Source organism: Cuculus canorus, chromosome 3 (genome assembly GCF_017976375.1).
Source record: "Cuculus canorus isolate bCucCan1 chromosome 3, bCucCan1.pri, whole genome shotgun sequence".
In the NCBI taxonomy this organism is placed as follows: domain Eukaryota; kingdom Metazoa; phylum Chordata; class Aves; order Cuculiformes; family Cuculidae; genus Cuculus; species Cuculus canorus.
The window spans coordinates 53812502-53826208 of NC_071403.1; the positions used below are offsets into that span (position 1 = coordinate 53812502).

General features: G+C 37.6%; 1 protein-coding gene across 4 annotated transcripts in view; it reads right to left on the minus strand.

The window, feature by feature from the left end:
* Positions 1-4888: 4888 nt before the first annotated feature.
* The window catches only part of UTRN (utrophin), a 336261-nt gene continuing 327442 nt past the window's right edge, over positions 4889-13707 (minus strand). The window contains exons 72-75 of one of the 4 annotated variants that reach the window (XM_054061674.1): positions 12942-13050; positions 11365-11451; positions 8591-8613; positions 4889-7061 (exon numbers count right to left, since the gene is read on the minus strand). In XM_054061674.1, the coding sequence (XP_053917649.1) occupies positions 7053-7061; positions 8591-8613; positions 11365-11451; positions 12942-13050 (228 nt within the window). In that variant the 3' untranslated portion in view covers positions 4889-7052. The remainder of the gene's footprint in view (positions 7062-8590; positions 8614-11364; positions 11452-12941; positions 13051-13707) is intronic. The other 3 variants (XM_054061672.1, XM_054061671.1, XM_054061673.1) reach the window with 3 other exon arrangements.

The window sequence follows — 13707 nt, forward strand, 5'->3', positions numbered from 1 at the left end:
GCCAGTGTAGGAGAGGAGGATAGATAGTATCTTGGTTTTGATCGCGTCAATTAATCTAATTCTTCTGCCAGGTACATATTGTTTGAGAGAAGTATAAGTACTAAGATTAGGAACTAGAAAAAAAATAAACAAACCAAAAAACAACTCATATTCTCAAGCATCTGTCTATACCAGCTATTAGGACAAAATATATTAAGCAAAAACATCACTCGCACCATTTAAGCTATTTACTGAATTAACTAAACTGCCATATTTTATCCAATATCTGTGCAAACAGATGTGCTATAATCTTAATTTATTGCTTGTCTTGCCTTTGCAACTGGGTTAAAAAATAACAAGTAAATGCAGCAAGCGTAGATGAAGCCGACAGGCTTAAGCTGCGGTATGTATGCTAATACATTCTGCAAATAGCTTAGAAAGGCGTGATTATACCTTCTTGGTTTGTTTTATATTGAACCATAAAGAGCCCTAAAATCAACAGTGCCATGAAGAGATCTCATTTGAGAGCATCTATAATAAGCCTTTAAGATATTTAACTTTTTTGTGTATAATAACATTTTACTATTGATCAAATTGTTTTTTAAAGTCAAACTTTCCAAGAAGCTTTCAATGGCAGCATTGCTTTGGGCAAAGAAATGGAAGGTATACCAGTGTTGTCCACTTGGAAGTAATGTCTAAGGCACGGGAGATGTCATAAATAATAAAGTGAGCAATAGCATTGACAAGCTTACAGATTTTTTAATTAAAAATCTAGATGTCATTTGGAGGGTTCTTTTTGTGTTCAAATGCTCATGAATCCTGAACATGCGAATGGAAGAAGCCAACCAAAACCACATGTGAGTCTATTCCCAGAAAAGCAAGTCTAGAAGAAAGAAAAGCAGATGAGAGGGACATTTTAGAAAATATTTATCTCCTAATCTTATTTTCCTAAATAATGTACTGTGATTTGTAGGAAAACAGAATGAAAGTGCTTGCAATAACAAAAATGTAAGCAGTTTTCAGAGGAATTTCTTTGCCAAACACTATCGAGGTCTATATTAAGTAAGCAGAGCAACCTGTAAATCAACGGTCTCATCTATGACCTACAGCCTTTTCCATGGAGGCTCACTTGTCCTGAGGCAGTGTGCTCTGGCAGCAAAGGCAGGGGCTGTCCTAGCAAAAATGTAATCCACAGATTGAAGGAAGTGACTATTCATTTTCATTTAAGGAGACTGGGACTGCAATGCTGTGTCCAACACTGGACACAGCTCAGCCCCTTGCCACTGCTTGAGTAGCAAAAGCTGTGCTTGAGAAACCAAATCAGAGTTCAAACCCAAGAATAATTCCCTTTCACCAAGGCTATTGCTAATTTTCTTTCCTCAGCAAGCAAATGGACGTTTTGCAGAGGAAAATAATGCAAGTGTAGGCATCAGACATGTGGATACCACGGTATACCTTCTGTTCAAAGACTAACTCATATTTCATAATAAAGTTAACTGTTGTTTTGATGCTTTAGTGTCATTTCAAGCGGTTTTACTTTTCAACCTGCAAGCATCAGCTTTATAGCAACTGGATTTAGAGGATGAAGTAACGTTCTTATTCTGCTCATGTCTGAGCCATTCAGGTTTTCCATTTGTTCACATCTGTATTTTTATAGAAAATTGATACGCCCTACAATTACAGCCTGCTGAAAGCAAGTCATGCAGAGCTATACTTTCTATGCCAGAGGGGCTGCTGGGACTGGAGAGACAGAAATACATCTGGACAGTTTTTCTTCCTGTGTGCCTGTCTGTGTTGCAGCCACTCCTCTCATCTGCTCACCAAAATACTTTCAGAGTTATTACACTAAATCAACCGAAGTACCTGCATTTAAAGGTCCCTCCCCAGTCTCACAACAAAAGATTTTTTCACAGCATCATGCAAAATAGTGCATTGGCTCAATCATGCTGTCAAGGGAAAATTTCTTGGAGTGCACTGATGATGATTTCTTAACACAGATGATCAAGGAGCTGGTGAGGGGAGAGACCCTGCTGGATCTAGTGCCACCTCTAGTGAAGAAAAGTGAATTGATTTGCTACCTGTTTTTACAGGGCTTGTAGTTACCCGTGCTGCCCACTGGACTTCCACTTCATCTAGGATTCAGGAAGATTACTGTATTTGGCAAAATGATTGCTTACTTCTATATAAAATTCAGATGAATTATCAGTCTTTCATACAGGTAGCTTTTTTTTCCTAACTCTATTAAATATATGTTACTCTATTAAATTGTGGGTAAGGGATTCTGTCCCTTTCTATTTTTCTCTCCTTTTCCAAAAATGTCAAAGAAGTACCAGTTACTGTGGGGGCAAACGGAAGTCCATCATATGCAGATAAAATATTGCTGCAATGCTGCTATGTGATTTCCTGTTTGGTTTTCTTTTTTTTTTTTTTTTCCCCCATTGTTGTGTTCAACACCAAGCTGGGATCTATCCCCAGAAAATAGATTCATAAGCTGAAGACATCTTACTTTGAGCTACTTATCTTAGGCTCTCCTTCCATAGTCAGGAAGTAAATATGTTTGAAGTATAGTTTCTTCAAGGTAAAGGAATTATTAGAGTTCAGAAAACTAGACGTTTTCAGAGTGCTTAGCTGACTATAAAGAGAGTGACTAAATAGAACACAAATAGTTCATCTGTAAATACTGTTTCAGAGATGACAATGAGGTAGGACAGATAATGTCTATGTTTTGTTGTGGTGGTGTTTTTTTTTTTTTCCTGTGTATGCACCTAGGAATTCTATTCAGCTCTGCTAGGCTTGTCACTTTTAATAAGCACACTAACACAGAGCGGTTTTCAATTTAAAAGATCCCTTTGTGTTGGTTGCAACAGTTTGCTACAGCACTGGGATGCCTGGGAAAACAAGCTGAATCAGCCCACTCTTGGCAGCTCCTCTGCTGGCTTCTGTGAGAGAGGTGCTTGGAAAAGCAGTTGATGAAAACACAACCTTGCCCTTCCAAAGGTGGCTGCTGTGCGTGCATGCAGCTGGTCTTCCCAATGTATAGATTTAAACTGCAAAGATTGTAATTTTGGCTGGAACATCATGAATACTTAAATGGCATTAAAGGCAGAAGATAAACTCCCAGTGACAAGAGCCAAGGAAGACTTCACTTTTTTGGCCACAGGAACAACATTTGGGAAGGAACATAGCATACAGCTGATGATTACTGAGAGCTTTTTTGCTTGTAAGATAAAACAGATCTCTTTCTGCTTAAACATTCTTTTTTTCCCCCCAAGAAGTTTTTCCCCTACCCTACTGTTATTAATTTACACCTTGCCTGGATTTCTAACACTGATCTTGTTGCTGCTGTTGTGGGAGCAGGATTCTCAGCCATATGGCATGACATCTTCATTTCTGTGTGACAGCAGACAAGATTCACTATTCAAGTTTTGCAGTGGTGTGAATGTTTCCCTTCAGGAACATTTTTCTTAGGTTAACTCCATACTAAAGTAGAGAACAAAAAATACATAGAATGAGCAAACTCTGACTGAAAGGTAATTTGTACTGTAAATGTTTAAAAGAATATTGTAGTCTTTTCAAGAATACTAAGCTTGCCCATTACGGTAATACATTTTTAATTTGGCTGAATTTAGCTTTTTTTTTTATTTTACCTCCTCATTTTTCAGCTGTAGAAATAACAGAAGAGAGGACAGAACCCCTGACCCAGGACACTCAGGTGCTGGGAACCCTCATGTGCATCCTGGCAGTTTGTTTCTGGGTCCAGTACCTCTGACCTTGTGGGACAAGTGTCTCATAATTTAACTACTGCATTTATTGAAATTTGAACATCTGAAGAGCCTTGCCTTCGTCCAAAAAGAAATAGTAGCACCATCAAAGAACTGTTTCATAGTGGAAGTTCCTCTTGAAGATGAAGTCCCCAAGGGCACAGGAACTTCTGCCCTCTGATTTTAATTAGATGCATCAATTTCACATCTTCTCTAGGAAAATGAACTGATCTGAGAGTAATGTTTCATCTCAAGGGTATTTTGTAATAAAAATTTTTACAAATATGCTATCCACCACCTCATCCATTCTGGGCTGTGCAGGAGGGTGTCTCTTCCTATTAGATAGATAGGCATGCATTTTGAACCGAGAGCTTTTTGGTAGAGGAACATAATTCTTCCCCTGAAAAGTATCATGTTGGCTTTATTTTGCCCCAAGAAAACAACAGCGTAAGAGGCTGTTTAGTACTCACAGGGGAAGGCAGCAGAGGAATGAAGGAGTTCTTCCCATTGCATGGGTCACTGAGGACCTGAGGTTGCCATGCCCTGTCAGGGATCCTCCCCAGCCCCCTTCAAGAAAAGCCTTATGACAAGCTGGTGAGAAGGGAGCGCTGCTCTGTTTCCCCTGACAAGAGCCAGGACCTTCATGGCAAAACACGGAAGTATGATTTTAAGCTGAGAGTACCTTCCTCACAGGGCTAGAACATACACATTTCCTGACTGAATACCCAAGGCTGTGTTTCACCTGAGCATGTTGACTGAATGCCATCAAACCTTGAAGACTACTCTACGGTTCCAATATTTGACAGAGCTTCACGCATTATTGCCGTTTTTCTCATATGTATATATAACATCTTTTAAATAAAAGTAGTTTGTTTCTCAGTGATCAAATTTAATAGCTGTCATGAAACTGAGAAAGATTCCACATTAAACCACTAAAGATGGAAAACTGAAGGAAAATAAGCACAGATTTATGGGGAGGAAAGACTGCTTAATCTCATTTATATAAATGCAAACCACATTCCAAAAATGCCAGCACATAGAAACGGACTATCACAGCACTCCTGTGTTAAAATTAATCTTCTTCAGAATGAAATTTTTGGCATTTAGCAATGAGAAGTGCCATCCCTGAAGATCACAAAATTCGAAAGAACTCCATACTTTTTCTCATGTTACTGCAATATATTCCTTTTATTATTGTCTCAGAGGAAGAATATTACAATGTAGTGTTTGAAGCAGCATTTACTTTGCAGCAGAGGACAAAGGATGCATACAAACACAAGCAGAAAACCAACTTTATACATAACCTCATATTCAGAACAAAAATAAAAGCCACCAAACTCACTACGGAGATCTTTTTTTACTCATATAAGGGGGTATTTTAAAGGATCCTTTGCCTAGAGAAAGACGTAGCTTGATAAAAGCAAACTACTTTGCAGAGAAGAGAATATAAAGCTATTTCCAATACTAGTCACGAAGATAGTCTGAGGTAGAAAGGTGGTCATGGCTTTCCACTTCTGTAAAATGTAGGGTTTTTTTCTTCTCAAAATAACTACACTACTTTTTTTAATAGATCCTAGCTATAGGAGCCAGCATCTTCTCTTCCCACCTTGACAATTTTGCTCCACTCACTCAGGAGTAGTACTTAGCATTATATAGAGCTTTTTTGACACTAACTAGGCAAGCTCTATGACACCTTTGAGAGGCAATTACTCTCATCCCCCTTTTACAGATGGGAAAACAGAGGCAGAGTGGTTAAATAATTTGCCAAAGGGTTCAGAAAGAACTGCCACCGGAGCCAACACTAGAATGTGTTCAGTGCTGTGTCCAGATCACTCCTTGAGCAGCAGCAGTCCAGGAGCGAATACTATGGGTGCAGGACAGTCTAGTCAGCACTGCTTCCCAAAAACACTAGATAATCCTGACCTGCTAGCTTAATGTCCTTCAGCATTTTCTGGCAGCAGTAGAGAATGCACAACTCTTCCAATACCATTTTGAGATATATATTTTTCTTCAGTAATAATTAAGAACAACACGGTTTAGTTTCTCTCCACTATACATGAAATATATTGCATGCAGTATTACCAGTTAAAGGTAAGTCCTGAAATTAAAGTAAGTATCCATGCAGCATTGTAAACTCTGTGAATGCATTAAAATCTCTTACGGTAATTTTAAAACTAGAAATCAGCTGATCAGTGACATAACTTTCCTGTAATTATGCCTAAAGTACATAAATAAATGATTTTAAAGATAAAGATGAGTTGCAAGATTACAATGCCAAATGATATCATCTAAACACATTGTGGTTTTGAAAAAGTTCCATTGCTAATAGTATTGGAAAGGGCTTTCTAATCATCTCTTCATTTCCAAGAGGCAGACAAAAGGAGATCTCACGGAAATAAGCTTTACTTTACAGACTGTATATTCCAAAACTTGAAGCAATTTTGGCACAGAAGGGAACAGCAAAGCTTTGTCTCTGAACAAAGTTAGATAAGATTACACTAACATAGACCTTACTAAAAACAACTTAAGCTATCATCTAAGTCCTCTTTTTAGCTACCTCCTGATTTAAAGTAAAGTAAGGCTTAAAAAAAATTCCTCCAAATGGAGTGTGTTGGCTGGAAATAACTAAAAGAAAGTTAAAAATACCATTTTGGTGCATGAGGATGATGACTATGACTCAAAATGAGAGTTTACGTTGTTTAATGGAGTGAAAATACTGCAGCTTGTACCTAACAGCACTTTCTGTTAACCAGTAACAATAATGCAGATTATGGGAACTTCATATACTGAACCTGAAAACAATTTAAGGGTATTCTGAAATCTGTGTGATCAGGTGGTTAGCATATAAATAATTAGTACAGAATATTGAATGTGTGAGAATAAAACTAAGGGTATTTTACAATGTAAAATCAAAGAGCTGAAAGGAATGTATAAATGTAACATTTTGCTCCAAACTCCTTACTCAGTTCTCTTTACGATTATCAAAAAGAACGTATATAAAGCCCCTGCCCCTTTTCCCGCGGCTGTATATTTATACAAATCAGTGACAAACACTCCACTGCTCATTAATTTACAGTTGCATAGAAAGGGAAGAAGAAGGAAAAAAAAAAAAAACCCCATACTATAAAAACAACATCCTCATCTTTGGGTATTCAGTGTTTTACTATCTCAAGTAGAACACGCAGTCACAGCGAACAGCATGTTCCAGGGTCCCATGTAGCCTTCTGATGAAGTGGAACTCGTGATTGGTGGTTTGTAGAAAAAGGCTGTACTGCACATCAGGAAGCACTGGTCGACATCTAAATGAACACTTCACATTGCCTGTCATAATGAGAAATAATCATGTCAGTGCATTGAAAGCTCAAAATACTCCAAGCTGGGTTCACTGCTGTAATTTTACAAAACCCCCGTATTCAAAAATTTAGATGTATTGGCCCAAGACTCAGCAAATCACTGAGACATGTAGTTAAGAGAAACCTAATTTTACTGTACTGCAGTGTTTAAAATTCTTGTTGAGTAATGCCCAGAGGATGTTAGTCTACAAAACAGTAAATAGAACTTATAGGCTTCCCGCTGTTCTGCACCCATGGAAAAAAAAGTTTAGGCAAACTGTTGTCCTGTTGGAAGCCTAAGCAGTAAAAGTGGAGAATATACAGAGTGTGGATTTACACTTTGGCCCCTTCAAACATGAAGCTTATTTCTAGGCTCCTGTTACAGGATTCTTTTCCCAAACAGACAAATGTGACTTCCATAGTGGTTCTGGAAGGGTAGATTTGCAGTGAGACCATTTAGGAATCATCCTGGATCTAGAAAAAAAATCAAATGCTTTTTTCAGGAATATTGGTATTATTCACTGATAACACTGAAAGGTATTTCTGTGCCTACTGAGAGGAAGAATGTCTGAAAAATGCTAGTTTAAGTCACTAATCTAACTTACCAAGAGATTGAAACACAAACCCTGAATTAACTGAGTGCAGGGTATGATTCATCTCATTTCCTTTAGAAATTCCTCTTTGGATGGGCAATCCTACTACCACAGATATTACAATCCATGAAAGTGTTTGCAGAGCAGTATTTCTGAATTTTCAGATGTTCATTTTGGGAAGGTCTGACCTTGCAGGCTGTAGATTAATGGACAAGGCAAAGCAATTTGGGAGAGTGAACAGACTCTTTCCCCACTGCTTAATTCTTCTGAAGTCTCACAAAGGAATTTGTGTTAGTCTTTAAAACTTATTTTACACTGAAACTTTCACAGAACTCTGCAATCACACAAGACCATGTAGTTCCTCATTTGTCATACGGGGGGGGGCTCCAATATCATATCAATCACATTTTCAAGAACAAGTATCTAATTCTTGTGAACTCTGAAAGAAGCCAAATTTCTGCTTCAGGTTTGTAAAGTCGTTGCCCGTGTTAAGAAGGCAGCTTAATCTAATGCCTAAGATACTGTGCGGGTCTTGATTCTTTTGTCCTGGTGTCCATAGCTCCTGAAGTGATGGGCACCAGGGCACAAGGACATACGGATGTCTTTGCAAGGACCACCTTTGATCTTGCAGAGCTGATGCTGGCTTGAAATAAATTTGCCCTGATAGATCTGAGCTGGTTCCATCTGGTCGGCATCCCAGAACTTCACGCCGTTGTATCTTTGGTGATGCCTCAACTAGCAAGAATCTTCTATTAGCTGGGATAGTCCAGAATCTAGCCTTCCCATTATATTGGTCTAGTTTCCAAACAAACCGCTAGGCAAAAATACAGAAAAACCCAGCCCTGTCACTTTGCTTTAGTGAAACTTTTCCACTTGCTTTACTTTGCTTCCAATGACTATGCAAGTGTATAAACATGTCTCATACCTGTGGTCTGCCAGTGAAACTTGCTGCAAATAGAAAAAAACAAAAGTTACAAATATACAAGGATTCTGCATCTTGGCAGTTTAAGAACAAAGCCAGTGTCAGGAAAATAGATACTACAAAAGAACAAAAAGACTCCTACATTAAAAATACACCACATTTAACCAGAAGTGAGTTGTAATGGTCTATACATAACTTTCTTCACAATTTTCCTTTGCTAATAACAAATTTATACCATTATGAATATATAGATGATATGAATTACTCCTTTTTCACCACTTGTAACCATATAGACCTACTAGTGCTGTATAGTAACACCACCTGTTCAAAATGCTCTGTTCTGGAACTCACTCAGATGCAGATGCAAGACTGCTGCAGACTGTTGCACACCTGCCTAGTTCTGAGGACCAACCTCAAACAAGGAAGATCTGGGAGTAAAAAAACAAACTCCACCACCATTAATATCAACAACTGGGGTTTGCTTAGCCTGGAGACAAGGAGGCTGAGCAGAGACCTTATCACTCTATACATTTACCTGAAAATTGGTTGGACTAAGTAGAAATACTAATTTCAAGATGAAACTTGAAACCCATAAAAACAAATACAGCAAATCGGAAGATTGGATCTATTGTACAATTAAAGGTGGGATAAAATACTCTACATAAGGCTCAGATGCTAGTAACTGTCCTTAACAAAAGCTGTCACCAATAGCTGTTTGGTTTTGGTTTTTTTTTAAGAAATGGACATGAATGTTGAACATGAAGGCTGTTCTACATTATTTTTTAAGGCTGGGAACACAGTGATGCTCTTAAAACAGATTGCCTAGGTTGCCCATGGAGTCTGCATCATTGCAAGTTAGATAACTGTCCATCCAGAAAGACAGATCCATCTCAAACAGCCACAGGAAAAAAATATGGTCTACATGGCCTGTCATGATCTTCCCTAGCAAAACTCAGAGTTTAATGCACTCTGTTGGGAAGGCCAGACTAGTAATCCTCATTCCAAGTTTCTAAAACAGTATATGAATCTCACATAGTTAAAAAAATACTTCCAGTAAATCTCCCAAGCAAGACATATTATAGAATGACTGAAAAAGAGCAAACATATAGACTAGTACCTACTAATTAGGGTGTGCTGGTTTGGTTTGATTTCTGCAGCAGCATGTCAGTGACAAAGAGAAAAATCACACGAAATTTGGAACTGTGACTTGTTTTAATCTTAAATGCTCAGATATGCTTCACAATATGAAACAATGCAAGATCACGGTTTTCACTTGCAGTCCCCTTCTACTTCATTTAGGGTATTGCTTCATGGATGTTAGATCGGGGTTTTTTTCATGTTTCCTGGTTGTGGAGAACAGCCGTCATTTTCAAGCTTGCTCTGACACAAGAATGCAAATGAGTATTTTTGCAAGTATGCTGTAAATTCATTTGGGCCAAATATCCAGTAGCTTCTATACTCCTTATGCACACAAGACAGGAATTTGCAAAATCAAGAATTGACACTTGACTTGCATTTTCTACTAATTTGTATGCACATACATCCCCCTCTTGAGTTCTGCTGAGTAGCTCCAATAGCTGTTGACTTCAAGGTGAGAATTGTGTTCTTCTTAGAACACAATCCTTAATTTGCAAAGTGATGGACTCTGAACTATTGAACCCACTGAAAATCTCAGGGGGCAGCTGAAACAAAACTTATTTTGCTAGACCCTAATTTGCTTTCCCAAAATACGCAAAGTGCTTCTACTGTGATTCAGTTCTTCACAGCCAAGCAATGTATACACAAGAGATAAAAAGGTATTTTAACAGGGTTCACTGAGTTTATGGAACAGAATGGAATTCAATCTCAAGGCTTTCAAGAGAACTGGAATAAATACTTCCTTTGCACTTATGCCTTCTAAAAATGACCATCATTATTACATTTCATTTGAAAGAACTGTTGAAAGTTTATGAATATATTGAAGTTTTCACTATAGTTTTTCTAAGAGCTGAAGGTGAAGACATATATGTATGTACCTATTTTTTTAAAAAAAACATTGAATAACAAAGTTGTCATTTCACCCTCCCTGCCAAAACCAATAGCCTGTATGAAATACGGCTGGATCCAGAGAGAGAGTTCCTCACTCTTCTAAGTTCAGTGACACTCTGGAAGGAGCAAGATTGCTAAATATACATCAGCTGCTGTAAGCCACACATATAAAACTAATTGCTTTTCCTTTTGATCTTTCTTTAAAGGACATTGAATAAAATATCAACTTTCAAGGCATTTAAGCAGAGAAAGATGCTGTTATATGCTGTTTTAACAGTTATTTCCTCTAGTCAATGAGTTTAATAACTAGTTCAATAATCAGTTCAGGCAGGCAGGATCAGGCTACAGTCCCTCCTGTCACCTAGGGTATTTTTTCAGGTTTTATTAGAGGAACAGCATTCAGAATTTCTGTATCTACGTTCACATAAGTTCTACACAGGGTTTACTTCAGCAGCAAATGAGATTCTAGACCTGTTTTGTGAATACAGATGGAAATTCCATATGGGGCTATGGGCTTTTCTCATATTAAATCACTTCCATTTAAAACATGAGAATATTTGCTTATTTCCCTTCACAAGTAGTGTCTATTGAGGAATTTTAAAGAAGAGAATTATGTAGCTTGCATATGAATAAGAAACCATATCAGAGAAAAGACTTGTCCCTAGTCAATATCACAAGAGTGGCTTTTTTCTTCAAAAGACTGCCTCAAATTCAATATTATTCTCAGAGACATGTTTTGTTTCACTTACAGCAGCAAGCTGGAAATGTGCTGTTGATTTGCTCCATAACATCTGTTAGATCTGTGTTGGTATCATGAGGTGGAACTAACAAGTCATCTGCAGATATGACAACAAAAAAAAGAGCAATGAATTTAGTAATAAGAGGAGGAGAAAAAAAAGTACAACAGTCTGAAAGGCATTCTCATCCAATCTTTCTTTTAAATATTCCTTTATATTTCAAGGGGAACCACTACCTGAAGCCTTTGTAACTTAATATGTAAGAACTGTAATTGATCATTGCCAGCCTTAGGAGAAGAGGTTAAAGTTACGTTGTCGATTTGCAACAGAACTTTTTTCTCTTTCATTAAAGCTTACCCATTGCACCCAAGATTTAAATTAGAAAAAATTGCCAACAAGGAGCAATATATAAGAATTTATAGTTTAAAAAAATAAAAGACGAGGGAATTACACTCAGTAGCAGCTCAATTAATATTCTGTTCCATTTTCAGATTTGTCATTAAACTTCCAGAGTGAATACACCATTCTTTTTCTGAAAAAAAATTATTTCTCTTTTAGTTGGTCTTTATTCAATATGTACCAGCAATTTCACTAGTGTTAAAATCCTCCTTGCCTTTTTTTTTCCTTTAATGCTGCTTAAAATTAAGCCAACTGAATGGTTAGGGAATACGGCTGGCTCAGTTCCTGGCAGTGTTATTAGACAGCATCTCTCATAAATCTACCATTGCATTAAATCAGAATTGAAGACGTTCCATATTTCTAGATAAAGTAAACCCACATGTCAATGCTGAATGAAAACTTTCCGGTATGCAAGGGAACATTTTTCCTGTTTTTTGCAGAAATAAAATGATTTTTTTGATCTAGAATTCAAAGGCTTGAAAACAAAAAACAGGGAATAAATTGCACATAAGAGAATTTGAGAAAAAAATTTTATTTTTTTCCTCTAATTTTGAACATTCAATGGCACGTAGATATTTCTGCTAATTCCCAATGGAATGAATGAGTTCTGCTATTACAGAATTTAAAATAATCTTTCAAGAGAGAAATTCCCTCATGTGCAGAAGCTGAACACCAAAATAATCAATAATTCCTAAAGATTAGTGAAGTCTGAGGAGTGGGGTCACCAAAATACCAGGACAACCAGAGGATACACAAAAATTTTTAAAACATCCTTTTGGAAGCCTCAATTACACATTTCGGACATTTGTTCCTGTATCTGATAGATTACTTGGGTGTATGCATGTACTGTAGGACAAACAGCTGTTGCCCATTTCAGTTCAACAAAATCTCATCCCCCACTTCGGTAAGGGTGGATTTGCCTAACAAATTCAGTTACTTAAAATGGGTGAGATCAAGGAGTCTATTGACAGAAATCCATCATTCAGAGTCACATGGATTCTTGTGATACCACAGCTGTTTGCAAATATGGGAAAGCAACAGCTCCAGCTGCAGCAAGTCTTGCTCTCAGTAGCATCACAAAGACCAGTTCTTTTTTATTTATAAGTCTTTCCAGAAAGATGCCAACAGACCTATTTATTCAGTAGTCAACTACAGACTCAGGCAGCATATTATCTAATCAAAACACTTACCTGTCTGATGACAATGTGAGCTTGTCTCTTGCTCAAGTGAGTAACCAAGGGCAGAGTGCTGGGGCGAAGCACAGGGGGAGGCGCCATTAACCCGGGAATTTGACTCGGGCTAAATTAAAGACAATAATAACCAAACTTAAGCAAATCCACAAAATTCAAGTGCAAGCTTGTATGCAGTTATCCTACTCATTTCCTTTTTTTGTGTTCTTTCTTGTTTGCTCACCAAACTACAGAATATTGGCTTAGGTCTATACAATTTTTGTGCGGGGAAAAAACAAACCAACAACTTTTTAAAATAAAATTTAGACTCAATGTAACTCTTATGAGGCTCCAGTTGATGGTCTTGACAAAAACAATGTTCTGTTGTGAGCATGTACCATAGAAATACAATGTAATGTACAATCCAAATAGTCTACCAAGGCTCTCAGTTCAGCTACAAAGATAGATAGTATTATTTGGGTTGTATTTATACATATACACATACACAAAGGACATTTGACTAAGGTTCCCTAAGAAGCTTTACTAGGATGACTGGTCATGCTTAGAAACAACTGTTCTATCATGAACAGTTTTGCAAAACTCCTTCACAATTTAGCCTAGTGAAGACCCAAAATTCAAGAGAAGTCTGTTAAATCTAAAAAGTGGTAGCTAGACATCACTCCTGCTGATGCTGCTTCTCAAAAGTGTGGAGGACACCAGAGGTAGCATACAGAACGGCAGTTAATTTGTGCACAAGTTCAATCCTTTGCAGCTCACAGCCTTAAGG